Source organism: Macaca fascicularis, chromosome 11, assembly GCF_037993035.2.
Source record: "Macaca fascicularis isolate 582-1 chromosome 11, T2T-MFA8v1.1".
NCBI classification, from domain to species: Eukaryota; Metazoa; Chordata; class Mammalia; order Primates; family Cercopithecidae; genus Macaca; species Macaca fascicularis.
Genome location: NC_088385.1, coordinates 15,377,552 through 15,390,460, shown reverse-complemented (window position 1 = coordinate 15,390,460; position 12,909 = coordinate 15,377,552). Strand labels below are relative to the sequence as shown.

Genomic DNA, 12,909 nt, shown 5'->3' with positions numbered 1-12,909 from the left:
CCCCCAAACTCAGCCGGTAGACGAGACTACAACTAGATGTCAGAGAGCAGCAGCCTGACTTCAGAGGAATGGCTTGATGGCGTAACTTCAGAGAAGAGTCTGGCTGGAGACAGCTGGACTTCAAGGGAAGATTACTTACCAGTCCCATCCCCTTTTCAGTTCCCCCTCCTGCTGAGAACCACTTTCATCAGCAATAAAATCCCCCGCATTCACCATCCTTCAATTCATTTGTGTGACCTCATTTACCTGGACGATGGATAAGAGCTTGGGAGCCACAAGTGTAGAAACAAAAGGCTGTCACACTGGCCCTTTGCCCTTGCTGGTGGAGGGCAGTTGCCTCACAAGAAAAGGCAAAGGGTCCACTGAGCTATTAATGGTTGAGCCATCCACGGATGGCAGAGCTCAAAGAGCACTGTAACACTCCCTCTGGGGCTTCAGAAGTCTCAGGCACCCCTACCTGGATGCTGTCTTTGGGTCCACAGAAAGTTCACTCCTGCCAGCACCAAAGCAGCTGGCCGATTCCAGTGCTCATTCACGCCAGTTCCCTCACTCGTTTGCTCACATGCTCCCTACTGCAAGGAGCTGAGAGTGGTGGGTTGAGTATATGAGGCACTCCTGTAGTGAGTCCTGCGAAAGGGTCCAGGAAATATCCTGCTTCACTGACACCCCAACACCAGTCAGGGCACTACTCACAGGTTGTTACAATAGGTGCCCAGTGCATCTCCCCACCATCTCCCCTTTTCCACCCCACTTCCCTAGTCAATCCATTTTGCAAGAGCTGCCAGATTAACCTTTCTTTTCAAGGGTGTTTTTCTTCACTGTAAAAAAGTAATACCTGATCATTATAGAAATAACAAATTTTCTCTAATGGCCCTGGCCATGTCACCCTCAAGTTCAAGAAGAGACCTCTGGGTCAGCACTACTTACTAAGTCATCATATCCATTATACTCATTTCTTGGGGCTGCTGTAACAAATTACCACAAATGTGGTGGCTTAAACCCAGAAATTTATTCTCTGGCTCTGGAAGTCCAGACTGGGGCAGTCTGGCGGAGCTGCATTCCCTCTGCAGGCCATGGGGGAGAATCTATTCTTTGCCTCTCCGGCTTCTGGTGGCTGCCAGCATTCCTTGACTTGTGGCCACATCACTCCAATCTGCCTCAGTGGTCACACTGCTTCCTCATCTGTCCATCAAAGCTCCCTCTGCCTCAGTCTTAAAAGGACACTTGTCACTGGATTTAGGGCCCATCTAGATAATGGAGGATAAGCTCCTCCTCTCAAAATCCTTAATCACATCTTTTGCCATCCAAGGTAATATTCACTGTTTTACCATATAAGGTGATAACCACAGGTTCCAGGGATTCAGACACGGACATACTGTTTTAGGGGCCACCATTCAGCCCACTGCATCCAGGATTCCTGCACAAAGCCAGTTCTCTAGCAGGCACCCTCTGTATCAACTCAAGCCAGTCTCCCTAGAGACCACTAGCCTGAACTCCATCCCCTGCACTTCTAACTATACCTACATTTCTATTTTCCCTCTATCCTCCCACCATCCAAAAGGCCAAATCTTGTTTTGTTAAGATCAGCTCTAGCCCTCTTTCTCTGAAGCTCTCACTGACCACCACCCTCAATCCATAAGTCATTTTTCTTCAAAGTCCTGGAACACAGAGTTAATATCACACTGAATTTATATGCTTTGTTATATTGTTTTTTTAGTGGACTCACACATTTTTCTATCTCCCCAAGTAGTCTGAGCTCCTCAAGCACAGAAGCTATGTTTTCTACTCTTTTGCAATCCCACAGTGTCCAGCACAGAGCCAGGCATTTAAGAGATATTTATTAAAAGATTGATAATTTAATGAATAAATGAAAAAGAAAAATCAGCGATATTTTGAAAGTGCTTCAAATTGATACAACTACCACCAACAACTTTAAAGCTGTTAAAAGGAAATGCCAGTTTCCCACTCTCAGGGATGTGAAATCTGAAAACCAATTAAGAACTCTTCTTTTATCACCCTTTTTACACTTATTTACATCCTGATGCTCTAATTAAGGCGACTACTAAAAGTTTCCAGTTGTTAAAGTTAAGAGAACTACTGTATCTGGATGAAGAAGTACCAGGAGCCTCAGCCAAAAAGGAAAACAGGAGGGCCTGTTTTGTCTTTCTCTTAAAAACATAAAGAGAAAAGTTATCTCCCACGGATTAAAGAAAAATAAGATAAATATGAATGTGGCTAGCCACTGCTCTTTACCACTTTAAAGAAAAAACAAAACAAGCAGTGGCATTTTCATTTGATGTTAAGGCTCCCATAACTTCCTTCACAGCTGTGGGTTAGGCTTCTTCTCTTTTTTTATTTGCCAGATCTACAGAAAGCAGCAAAGTCTACTCACATCTTCCTGCTGTTACCTTTCTGCCAGTTTTTCTAGTCGACAGGAGAAAGATCAAGTAGGCATCTCTAGCCTGAGAGTTAACTTCTGCCTCTCCTCTCCCAACCCCATCCCTTCCCCCATCCCCTGCAACTGGTAAGTCCTCTTTTTAAAAGTCTCTCCACTCTTAGATGGCACAACAGCCCTGTCTTCTGGTTCTCTTACGTCACTGACCTCTCTTTTCAGTTTATTTTGCTGAGTCCTATTCTTCAGGAATCTTCTGATCACTTTAGAGTTTTCCAGGGCTCTCTTTAGCTCTCTATTCTCTCCACTCTTTATCCTTTCGGAATTTTAAGCACGCCGCATCAACTGCAACTTACACTGTAAAGTCTCTAATATGGTCTTCAGGCCTTTCTTCTGCACAATCTAACCAGACCGATGAGAATTCAAAAAAGACCAGGATTTATTGAACTCAGTATGTATTAAGTTCTTTTGGTATGGGATCATACATATACTACATTTAATTCTCACAATAACTCAATAAGGTCCTTGTTAACACACCCAATCTGTATCTGAAGAAAGTAGTATCTGAAGAGATTAAATAATCTGTCCAAAATCACAACAGTTTGAAAGGGTGAAAATGAGATTTGAACTCAAGTCATATGCTAAAACCCATGTTCTTTCATAATTGGACCATCTGCCTCTGGTCTTGTCCCAGTTCCTACATTTTCACCCTAATCTGTTCTCCATATAGGCATTGGCATTTTTCTTCAAAAACACAAATCTGATTTTGTCACTTCTGCTTTAAAACCCTTCAATGGCTCCCCAACATCTATGGCCTTGGTTTTCAAACCTCATTACACATAAGAGCCACTCAACTGGGAAGCCACTCACAAAATTCTCAGACCCTATCCCAAAAGAATCTGATTCACCAGGTCTCTTCAACTCTGAAAAATACTGACCCAAATTTCTCAGCCTTGTTTACCAGGCATATTGTAATTTGGTCCCTGCTTATCTTTCATCCTCATCTCTGACCACACCTCTACTTGTGCTTTATGCTGTAGTTCAGGGTTAATAAATTACCACCCTGCTGGCAACCCAAATACAGCCTACTGCCAGTTTTTTTTTTTCTTTTTTTTTTGAGACAGAGTTTTGCTTTTGTTGCCCAGGCTAGAGTGCAATGGTGCGATCTCGACTCACTGCAGCCTCCGCCTTCTGGGTTCAAGCAATTCTCCTGCCTCAGCCTCCCGAGTGGCTGGGATTACAGGCATGCACCACCACGTCCGGCTAATTTTACATTTTTAGTAGAGACGGGGTTTCTCCATGTTGGTCAGGCTGGTCTCGAACTCCTGACCTCTGGTGATCTGCCCACCTTGGCCTCCCAAAATGCTGGCTCACGCCTGTACATGAGCCACTGTGCCCGGCCCAGTTTTTGAAAATAAAGTTTTACTGGAACACAGCCATGCCCATTCATTATATTCTGCTTATGGTTGCTTTCATGATACAATGGCAGAGTGGAATAATTCCAACAGAGACCATATGGTGTGCACGGCCCTTTACAGAAAGTCTGTCGATCCTTCTCTAGCTGTACCAAAATACTTACTGTACTGTGCAAGATGCTTTAGTACACGATATTCCATCTTTCCTGTTTTGGAGGGGACTCCAGTTCTTTAAAGATTCATTCCTACTCTGTAAACCCATGTCTGACATACTTCGACAGTTAAGCATCCACTCTTAGTGCCCCAAAAGAACTTTGCCTCTGTTGCCCTCATTTTCTACCTCACCATATCGTAATTACTTTTCTGTCTGCCTCACCCAATAAAATGTTCCCTGAGAACAGTTACAAACTCTTAATCATCTTTGCAACTCCAATGCCTAGCACAATGCCTCATACATATTAGGTGTCCAACAAATGTTGGATGAATTAATAAATAAACTTTCCTGAAAATCTTAGAGGATAAAACATTCTAAATAAGGTTATTTAAACTTAGATTAAATTTAGATTAAGGTTATTTAAACTTAGATTTCAACTAGTTTCTGTGGTATTTAAATTACTCCTTGGTTTCTGAATTATCTGTAGAGGTACTCAAGTTGAAATGTGCATGTAACCTAGACAAAGAAAGGCAGCTGGGCCTGGTGGCTCACGTCTGTAATCTCAGCACTTTGGGAGGACGAGATGGGCAGATTGCTTGAGCTCGGGAGTTTGAAACCAGCCTGGACAACACAGGCTGTCTTTACCAAAAATTTTTTTAAATTAATCAAGAGTGGTGGCAGGCGCCTGTGGTCCCAGCTATTCCAGAGGCTGAAGTGGGAGGATCACTTGAGCCAGGGAGGTGGAGGCTGCGGTGAACCATGATTGCACCACTGTGCCCATCCCGGGCGACAGAGTGAGACCGTTTCAAAAAAAAAAAAAAGAAAAGAAAAGAAAGAAAGCACATAAGCACATTAATGTCTACTGTCAGAGATTTGTTTAATAGATGACATGGCTCTTTTGTCTTGGTCTTCTAGAAAGTGTTGATATGAGTAAGAGGACAGGAAAAGCAGAAAATGTCTGGGCTATAAGGCACGGCCCAAGGAAGGTAGCTCCAACTGCACCGGAGGATGGTTAAGGAGCCAAAGAATATATGTGAGAATGTCGAGGAGATTTTTTTGCCAAATTAAAAATTTTTTTGAGAACCAGCACTACTCAGAACTGAAAAGAATCAGAAGACTTTGGCAGAGGAAGGGGGTTAAAAGGGTAAGGAAAGTGCAAGAAACCTCATTTCCAGATAATCACGTAGAACACAAAGTAGAAAAGAAGTGTGGAGGGAAATGGCAACCCATATTGGCACGCTGCAGCCATCAGCCAGCCCACTCCTGCATCAGTCCCTCAACTGGATCTTGACACCTTAGGATATTTCAATTTATTCTTGTGTTCATTCAATAAACATAAAGTCCAACATAAAATAAAAATGAGAACTTTCTATCTATGATCAAAGCCTCTGAAAATAACACATTTCTATTTTCTAATTGAATGTAGCAGGTCAAGGGAGAACAAACTTTCTTTTTTTTTTTTTTGAGACAGAGTCCAGCTCCATTGCCCAGGCTGGAGTGCAGTGGCACAATCTTGGCTCACAGCAACCTCCACCTCCTGGGCTTATGCAATTCTCGTGCCTCAGCCTCCCTCCTGAGTAGCTGGGATTACAGCTGCATACCACCACACCTGGATAATTTTTGTATTTTTTGAAGAGATGGGGTTTCACCATGTTGCCCATGCTAATCTTGAACTCCTGAACTCAATTCACCCACCTCAGTCTCTCAAAGTGCTGGAATTACAGGCATGAGCCACCACACCTGGCCAAGGAGAAGAGATTTTCATAAAAACAAGTACTTTTTCCTAGTGGTAAACATGGAGGTGGCCTCAGGAGACTGCCTTTCTCACACTATCTAACAGTTAATGACAGAGCTTAAGTTCATTTTATGTCCCACCCCACTGCCCCTGTCCCATCTGGGGCACAGCCTGGAGCAAAGGGTAGTATAGGTGCTACAAATCTTATACAACAGCATATACTTAGGAATTACTAAAATGAGCATCTCAGGGACCTACTGCACTGTGCAAAGGCCCAAGGAATCACTGTTAGGTAATATAATAATGGTAACGTGTTTTGAGAGCCTACTATGTTTTAGAGTCTGTACTAGAGCTTTAAATGTATCATCCCTAATCCTCACCAAAACCTCACCTATTGGCCACATTTAACAGATAAGGATATGGAAGCTCAAAAAAGTAAATAAATTAGCCAAGATTTTTTCCTTCCCAACAAGCCTAGTAGGAGATCTACTCAGTTAGCAATTGAGCTCTGCTACTTCACACTTTCCTAAACCCCACTTTGAGATGCCCAATCTATCTCTTGCTTTATTTCTCTCATTTGCCATGGTAAGTACGTGCTGGCTGGTTTGCTCAGCTGGAGCACACTGATTAATAAAGCCTGAGTACATCAGGGCAATCTCCTTCATGTCACCCTGATCCAATTCAATTCAATCTCTATTAATGAGTACTTTATGCTGTATTAGGCACACTGCTAGAAACTTGGGAGGCAAAGCTGTTCCCCATTCAAATTTGTCCTGCTCTCACTCCAGCCGGCTAGATGGCAGAGTGTGGAGAACTCTCAGCAAATTCATTTATCACCACTGGTAAAAACAACTCAGAATACAAAATCTTTATAAAGGGAGGTCCTCACATCATCATCATCATCATCATGTTTCCTGACCTACTCAGTCAAATACTACCTCTCTATAACTGCTGTTCCTGCCTACTCTGTCCTCTTCCTGTTGCCCTGGTCTTGCTGTCAGCCAGTTTGTCATCCTTTATGCTCTCACTGGCACAGCCACCACACTTCCAAACCCCAATCCTCGTCTTCCCTTACACTGAGGAAAATGGAACCAGAGACTGTGACTCATACAGAATGTGAGGGAAAAGTATGTTTTGTGTGTATGTCTGTATATACTAGGAGGACAGTACAATTTTGTGGGATTATAACTAGGGCACAGAAAAGGCAGGGCTGGGAGCTGCCAAAGCCTTACATAAGGACAGTTTCACAGTGCCTGACTGTTGAAGGAGAGTCCAGTATTGTACATGACATGTAAATATTACTCATCTACAACTACAACATGAATTCGAAGTGCAAGTAGAGTACTCCAGAGGCACTCTCCATCCAGAGACATTTAAAATGAATTTTCTTTTTGATACACTCTAAGGTTTTTAAAGCTGCTAGTTTCTAAGTACTTATAAAAACAATGAATTAATAAAGAGTGAGAATCGAATTCATTGTGCTTACCTGTGTATCCTTTAGGAAGTAATTCACGGATAGCTTACCCTCAAATTTTAACTTCACTCTCTTAGGCTAAACAATAACATTTTGAACCTTCCTTCACCCCACCAGATTGCTGGTTTTAGAAATAACCTTTATGTGATCTTACAGCTAAGTAAAATAGCCCAGAATCCTATGTATTTTTCTTGGACTTATTTGAAATTATTGAAGACCTTCAGTAAGCTGTTAAATGTTGCAAAGGTCTGAAAAGGAAAAAACTGAAAACCAGAAAGAATATATTCTGAATCTCAAGTTAGGAAAAATAAAGAACAATACATTCTTCTACCATCCTTAAACACCCATAACATTAGTATTATTTTCTGGACAAGATAATGGACACAGCATTAAGATTTAATTTCAAAATTAACACTGAAAGATCAAGCTAGCAAAGACTTTTATGATATATTATTTCTGCCTTTTGGCTGGAACTGCCATCTTCCAGTAATTCACCAAAATGATGAACACAAAGGGAAAGAGAAAAGGCACCAACAGATGTTCTCCAGGCCTTTTAGAACACATGGAGTTGTTCCTTTGGCCACATACATGGAAACCTACAAGAAAGGTGATATTGTAGCCGGGCGCAGTGGCTCACACCTGTAATCCCAGTACTTTGGGAGGCCGACACGGGTAGATCACGAGGTCAGGAGATCAAGACCATCCTGGCCAACATAGTGAAGTCCCAGCTCTACTAAAAATACAAAAATTAGCTGGGCATAGTGGCACATGCCTGTAATCCCAGCTACTCGGCAGGCTGAGGCAGGAGAATTGCTTGAAACAGGGAGTCAGAGGTTGCAGTGAGCCAAGATTGTACCACTGCACTCCAGCCTGGTGACAGAGCGAGACTGCGTCTCAAAGAAAAAAAAAAAAAAAAAAAAGAAGGGTGATATTGTAGACATCAATGGAATGGGCACTGTTTAATAAGGAATGGCCTACACAGATCACCTGAAGTGAGGAGTTCCAGACCAGCCTGGCCAACATGATGAAACCCCGTCTCTGCTAAAACATGCAAAAAGTTGGCCAGGTGCAATGGCTCACGCCTGTAATCTCAGCACTTTGGGAGGCCAAGGTGGGTGGATCACTTGAGGCCACAAGTTCGAGACCAGCCTGGCCAACATGGCAAAACCCTGTCTCTAATAAAAATACAAAAATTAATCAGTTGTGGTGGCATGCACCTGTAATCCCAGCTACTCAGGAGGCTGAGGCAGGAGAATCACTTGAACCCTGGAGGCAGAGTTTACAGTGAGCCAAGATTGCACTACTGCATCAAGCCTGGGCAACAGAGCAAGACCCTGTCTCAAAAAAAAAATTAGCCGGGCATGGTGGCCCATGCCTGTAGTCACACCTACTAGCGAGGCTAGGGCAGGAGAATAGCTTGAACCCAGGAGGCAGAGATTGCAGTGAGCTAAGATCATGCCACTGCACTCCAGCCTGGGAACAGAGACTCCATCTCAAAAAAAAAAAAAAAAAAAAAAAGAATGCCCTACAAATCTTACTATGGCAAAACTGGAAGAGTCTACAATGTTACCCAGCATTCTGTTGGCACTGTTGTAAACAAAAAAAGAAAAGATTCTTGCCAAGAGAATTAATGTGTGTATTGAGCATATTAAGTACTCTTAAGAGCTGACAGCTTCCAGAAACATGTGAAGGAAAATGATCAGAAAAAGAAGCCAGTGAGACCCTCATCTCTGCAAAAAATTAGCTGGGCGTGGATGTGAATTCCTGTAGTCCCAGTCACTTGGGAGGCTGAGGTGGAGGACTGCTTTGAGCCCAGGAGTTCAAGGCTGCAGTGAGCTGTGATCACAGCAACGCACTCCAGCCTGGGCAACAGTGCAAAACCTTATCTCAAAAAAAAAAAAGTAAACTAAAAAAGAAAGGTACCTGAGTTCAATTGAAGCACCAGTCTGTGCTTCAATTGAAGCACAGAGTGAAAAAGAGTGAAAAAGAGACTGAGCTACTGGAACTTATTCCCTATGAATTCATGGCATAATAGGGGTAAAAAAGACGAAAGGTATAAAAACATTTCTCTTCATTGAGTAGAAGTGTGATGTCCTGGCTGGGCGCGGTGGCTTATACCTGTATTCCTGGCACTTCGGGAGGCCAAGGTGGGTGGATCACATGAGGTCCCTCAGGAGTTTGAGACCAGCCTTACCAACATGGTGAAACCCTGTCTCTACTAAAAATAAAAATTTAGCTGGGTGTGGTGGCACACGCCTGCAGTCCCAGCTACTCAGGAGGCTGAGGCAGGAGATTTGCTTGAACTCAGGAGGCGGAGGATGCAGTGAGCCGAAAGCGTGTCACTGCACTCCAGCCTGGGCCACAGAGTGAGACTCCGTCTCAAAAAAAAAGAAGTGTGATGTCCCCTCCCCAAAGAAATACTCAAAGCAAAAAAAAAAAAAAATTACTTGCTGATTTTTCTGGAAAACTTTCAGAACGCTCCCCTTCTGTCTTGGAAATACCACTTCCCCAATATCATACCCCACGAATGTTACTATGGCAAAACTGGAAGAGTCTACAATGTTATCCCGCATTCTGTTGGCACTGTTGTAAACGAACAAGGGCAAGATTCTTGTCAAGGGAATTAATGTGTGTACTGAGCATACTAAGCACTGTAAGAGCCGATAGCTTCCTGAAACGTGCCCCACTTCTGTCTTGGAAATACCACTTCCTATTAAGTGGGATTTACTACTTCACAAGCAATCCGTTCCTCTAGGTGAGTCCCAATTCCAGAGTACTGCACTGGGTTTTCCCTTCCATCTGTCACTTCCTCACAGCCTTCTACATGAAGAGGAAGAGAAAACAAGAAAGAAAGAATAAAACAAGGAACACAGAGAAGTTGGAAATTTTTTGAATCTCTCTGAGGATATGTGAAACACAAACTGCAGCAGCAGCAAAAAAAGACACCCAAAGGACAAGCTATCATAAAGAGTATGCCAGAGACTGTGAAACAGAAGACGCTGAGAAGCACAAAGGATGGCTTTTACTTTAAAAACTGGCAGATTTTAGAAGTCTGATTCCTTAAAATAAGAAAGTCCAATTCCAAAGCAACCTGAAACATCAATAAGCAAATCCCTGAGCATCCCTATCTTCAGGAAATAAAACTGAACAACACTAATGTGGGTAGAGGTAAAGACAGAAAGGCGGCCAGGCGCGGTGGCTCACGCCTGTAATCCCAGCACTTTGGGAGGCCAAGGCGGGCGGATCACCTGAGGTTGGGAGTTCGAGACCAGCCCGACCAACATGAAGAAACTCTGTCTCTACTAAAAATACAAAATTAGCCGGGTGTGGTGGTGCATGCCTGTAATCCCAGCTACTCGGGAGGCTGAGGCAGGAGAATCATTTGAACCCGGGAGGCAGGAGAAAAGCTTGAGCTCCGGAGGCGGAGGTTGTGGTGGGCCGAGATCGCGCCATTTCACTCCAGCCTGGGCAACCAGAGCAAAACTCCGTCTCAATAAATAAAGACAGAAAGGCTATACATAAACTATTTGGATTAACCAATAATGAACGTTATCTATTATCTTACAATCATAAAGTAAGTGATTTGGACAGGGAAACTGGATGGTGATGGGATACTAAGGTTAACAAAAGAAAAATCACTATTTTTTAGAGAAGGCTTTCTAGACGAGGTTAAACTCCAGACTGGCCAAATAGCAACAGGAGTTTAGCAGTGTTCCAACCAACCGCAGGAAAACAGCTCAGAGGGGGAGTGAACTGATTATATGAATGGTGCATTGAGTAAGGGAGCCTGAGAGAAGAAAGGGGAATCGTCAAGGGGAATAAGACTGGTTCAGAGTGCACTAAAGTCTCCAAACTGGAGAGAAGGTAGGAGGCAGCAAAAGAGTGCAAGAAGAAAAAGTACAGTCGTTTCTTCACTTATCTCGACAGGCAAGTTAAGGACTAGGGGTTGCACTACCTGGAAAGCTAGCAAACAGGGTTGCCCTGGGAGTGAAAAATTTCCAGAGAGGGCCCTTCCTGGAAAAAAGCAGCCCCGGTGTTCCCTCATTTCCTGGCTGGGTACCATCGGGCAGTGACTGGAGAGGCGCAGGTATGTTTTAGGCAGGTGTCTCTTGGGTGTTGGCGTGGACTACATAGCAGAGGTTCAGCCGCGGGACTAGCATTGAGCGACAAGCAGGCGGCGGCGCGTGCAAACCACAAGACTTACCTTACTGTCATCCATCTCGGCAGACAGGCTGGCCTGACCGGGCACTCCCTCCCGGAGCCCTCCCCCGGCTCAGCCGGCCTGGCCCGGCCCCCGCCCCGAGGAAGAAGGGGATATGGTTCTGGCTGCCTCCTCCTCTCGCCTAACAGTTCGCTTCCCTGATGCCACAGTCACGGGGACTAGGGCCCAGTTCAGGAATGGCAGAGCGGACCCTGGAGGCGGCCCCAAACGCCTCCCTTCGCCGCCGCCGCCTCCTCCTCCCCCTCCATGACAGTCTCTGGGTGTTTACAGACGCTCTGGAGAGCCGCCGAGACCGGAGAGTGGGCGGGAGCGCCACACGCGGAATGGCCCCTTCGGCTGCCGTAGCACCGCGGCATTCTGGGAATTGTGGTTTTTCTTATCACAGTCTCTGCGCTGCTGACTGGAAAAAAAACTACAATGTCCACATAGCCTCATTCATGGGCAGCTGTTTTCCTTTTGCCTACTAGCTAACGCTGAGGAGGCGGGGCCGGGCTGGAGGCCCAAAGTGCGCCTGACCTGATGTTTTGGCTCCTTAGTGCCAGGGCCTGGAATGGCAGGGAGGGGAGTTTGGAGCTCTGCGGAGGCAGCCCGGAAGGTGGGGTGCCGGAAGGAGGCCCTCCTCTGGGACGCTGAGGAAACCGTAAAGATTCTTTATTTTAAAAAAACGAAAAAGAAAAACTAAGAATGTAAAATAGTGCAGCTACTTTGGGAAGAAATTTGGCAGTTCCTCAGAATATTGGCCACGCCCATACCCAAGGGAAATTAAAACGAATGACTACACAAAAACTTCTACATAAATGTTCTTTCCTAGCAGCATTATTCATAATAGTCAAAAAGTGGAAACAATGCAGATGTCTATTACTGAATGAATGGATAAACCAGTGTGGACTATACAAATAAAGAAATACTGGCCCAGGGGCGGTGGGTCACGCCTGTAATCCCAGCACTTTGGGAGGCCAAGGCGGGAGGATTGCTTTAACCCAAGAGTTCGAGACCAGCCTGGGCAACATAGCAAAACCTGTCTCTACCAAAAAATACAAAAATTAGTCGGATGTGGTAGCACATGCCTGTAATCCCAGTTACTGGGAAGACTGACATGAGAGGATCACTTGGGCCTGGGAGGCAGAGGCTGCAATGAGCGGAGATTGTGCCACTGCACTCCAGCCTGGGTGATACAACCAGACACAGACAAAAAAAAAAAAAAGAAGAAGAAGAAGAAAGAAGGAAGAAGAATGAAGAAAGAAGGAAGAAGAACAAAGGAGGAGAAGGAAGAAGGAGAAGGAGAAGAACAAGGAAGAAGAAAGAACAAGAAAGAAGGAAGAAAAAGAAAGAAGGAAGGAAGAGGAAGAAGAAAGAAGAAGGAAGAAGAAGACCCATGTAGTAAGATTCGTCTCAACAAAAAAAATTTAAAAATTAGTTGGGTGTGTTACAAAAAATTTTTTAAATTAGTTGGGTGTGGTGGTGGTGCTTGTAGTCCCAGCCACTCAGGAGGCCCAGGTGGGAGGACGGTTTGAGCC

The 12,909-nt window shown here is 44.4% G+C and overlaps 2 protein-coding genes across 2 annotated transcripts in view; one reads left to right on the top strand and one right to left on the bottom strand.

Annotated features, from left to right (window-relative positions):
* The window catches only part of CREBL2 (cAMP responsive element binding protein like 2), a 30,085-nt gene extending 18,402 nt beyond the window's left edge, over nucleotides 1-11,683 (bottom strand). Inside the window, exon 1 of the mRNA XM_005570179.4 lies at nucleotides 11,375-11,683. Coding sequence (XP_005570236.1) covers nucleotides 11,375-11,389 — 15 coding nt within the window. The 5' untranslated portion in view covers nucleotides 11,390-11,683. The remainder of the gene's footprint in view (nucleotides 1-11,374) is intronic.
* The window catches only part of GPR19 (G protein-coupled receptor 19), a 114,819-nt gene that overhangs the window by 59,499 nt on the left and 42,411 nt on the right, over nucleotides 1-12,909 (top strand). The gene's annotated exons all lie outside the window — the stretch shown is intronic.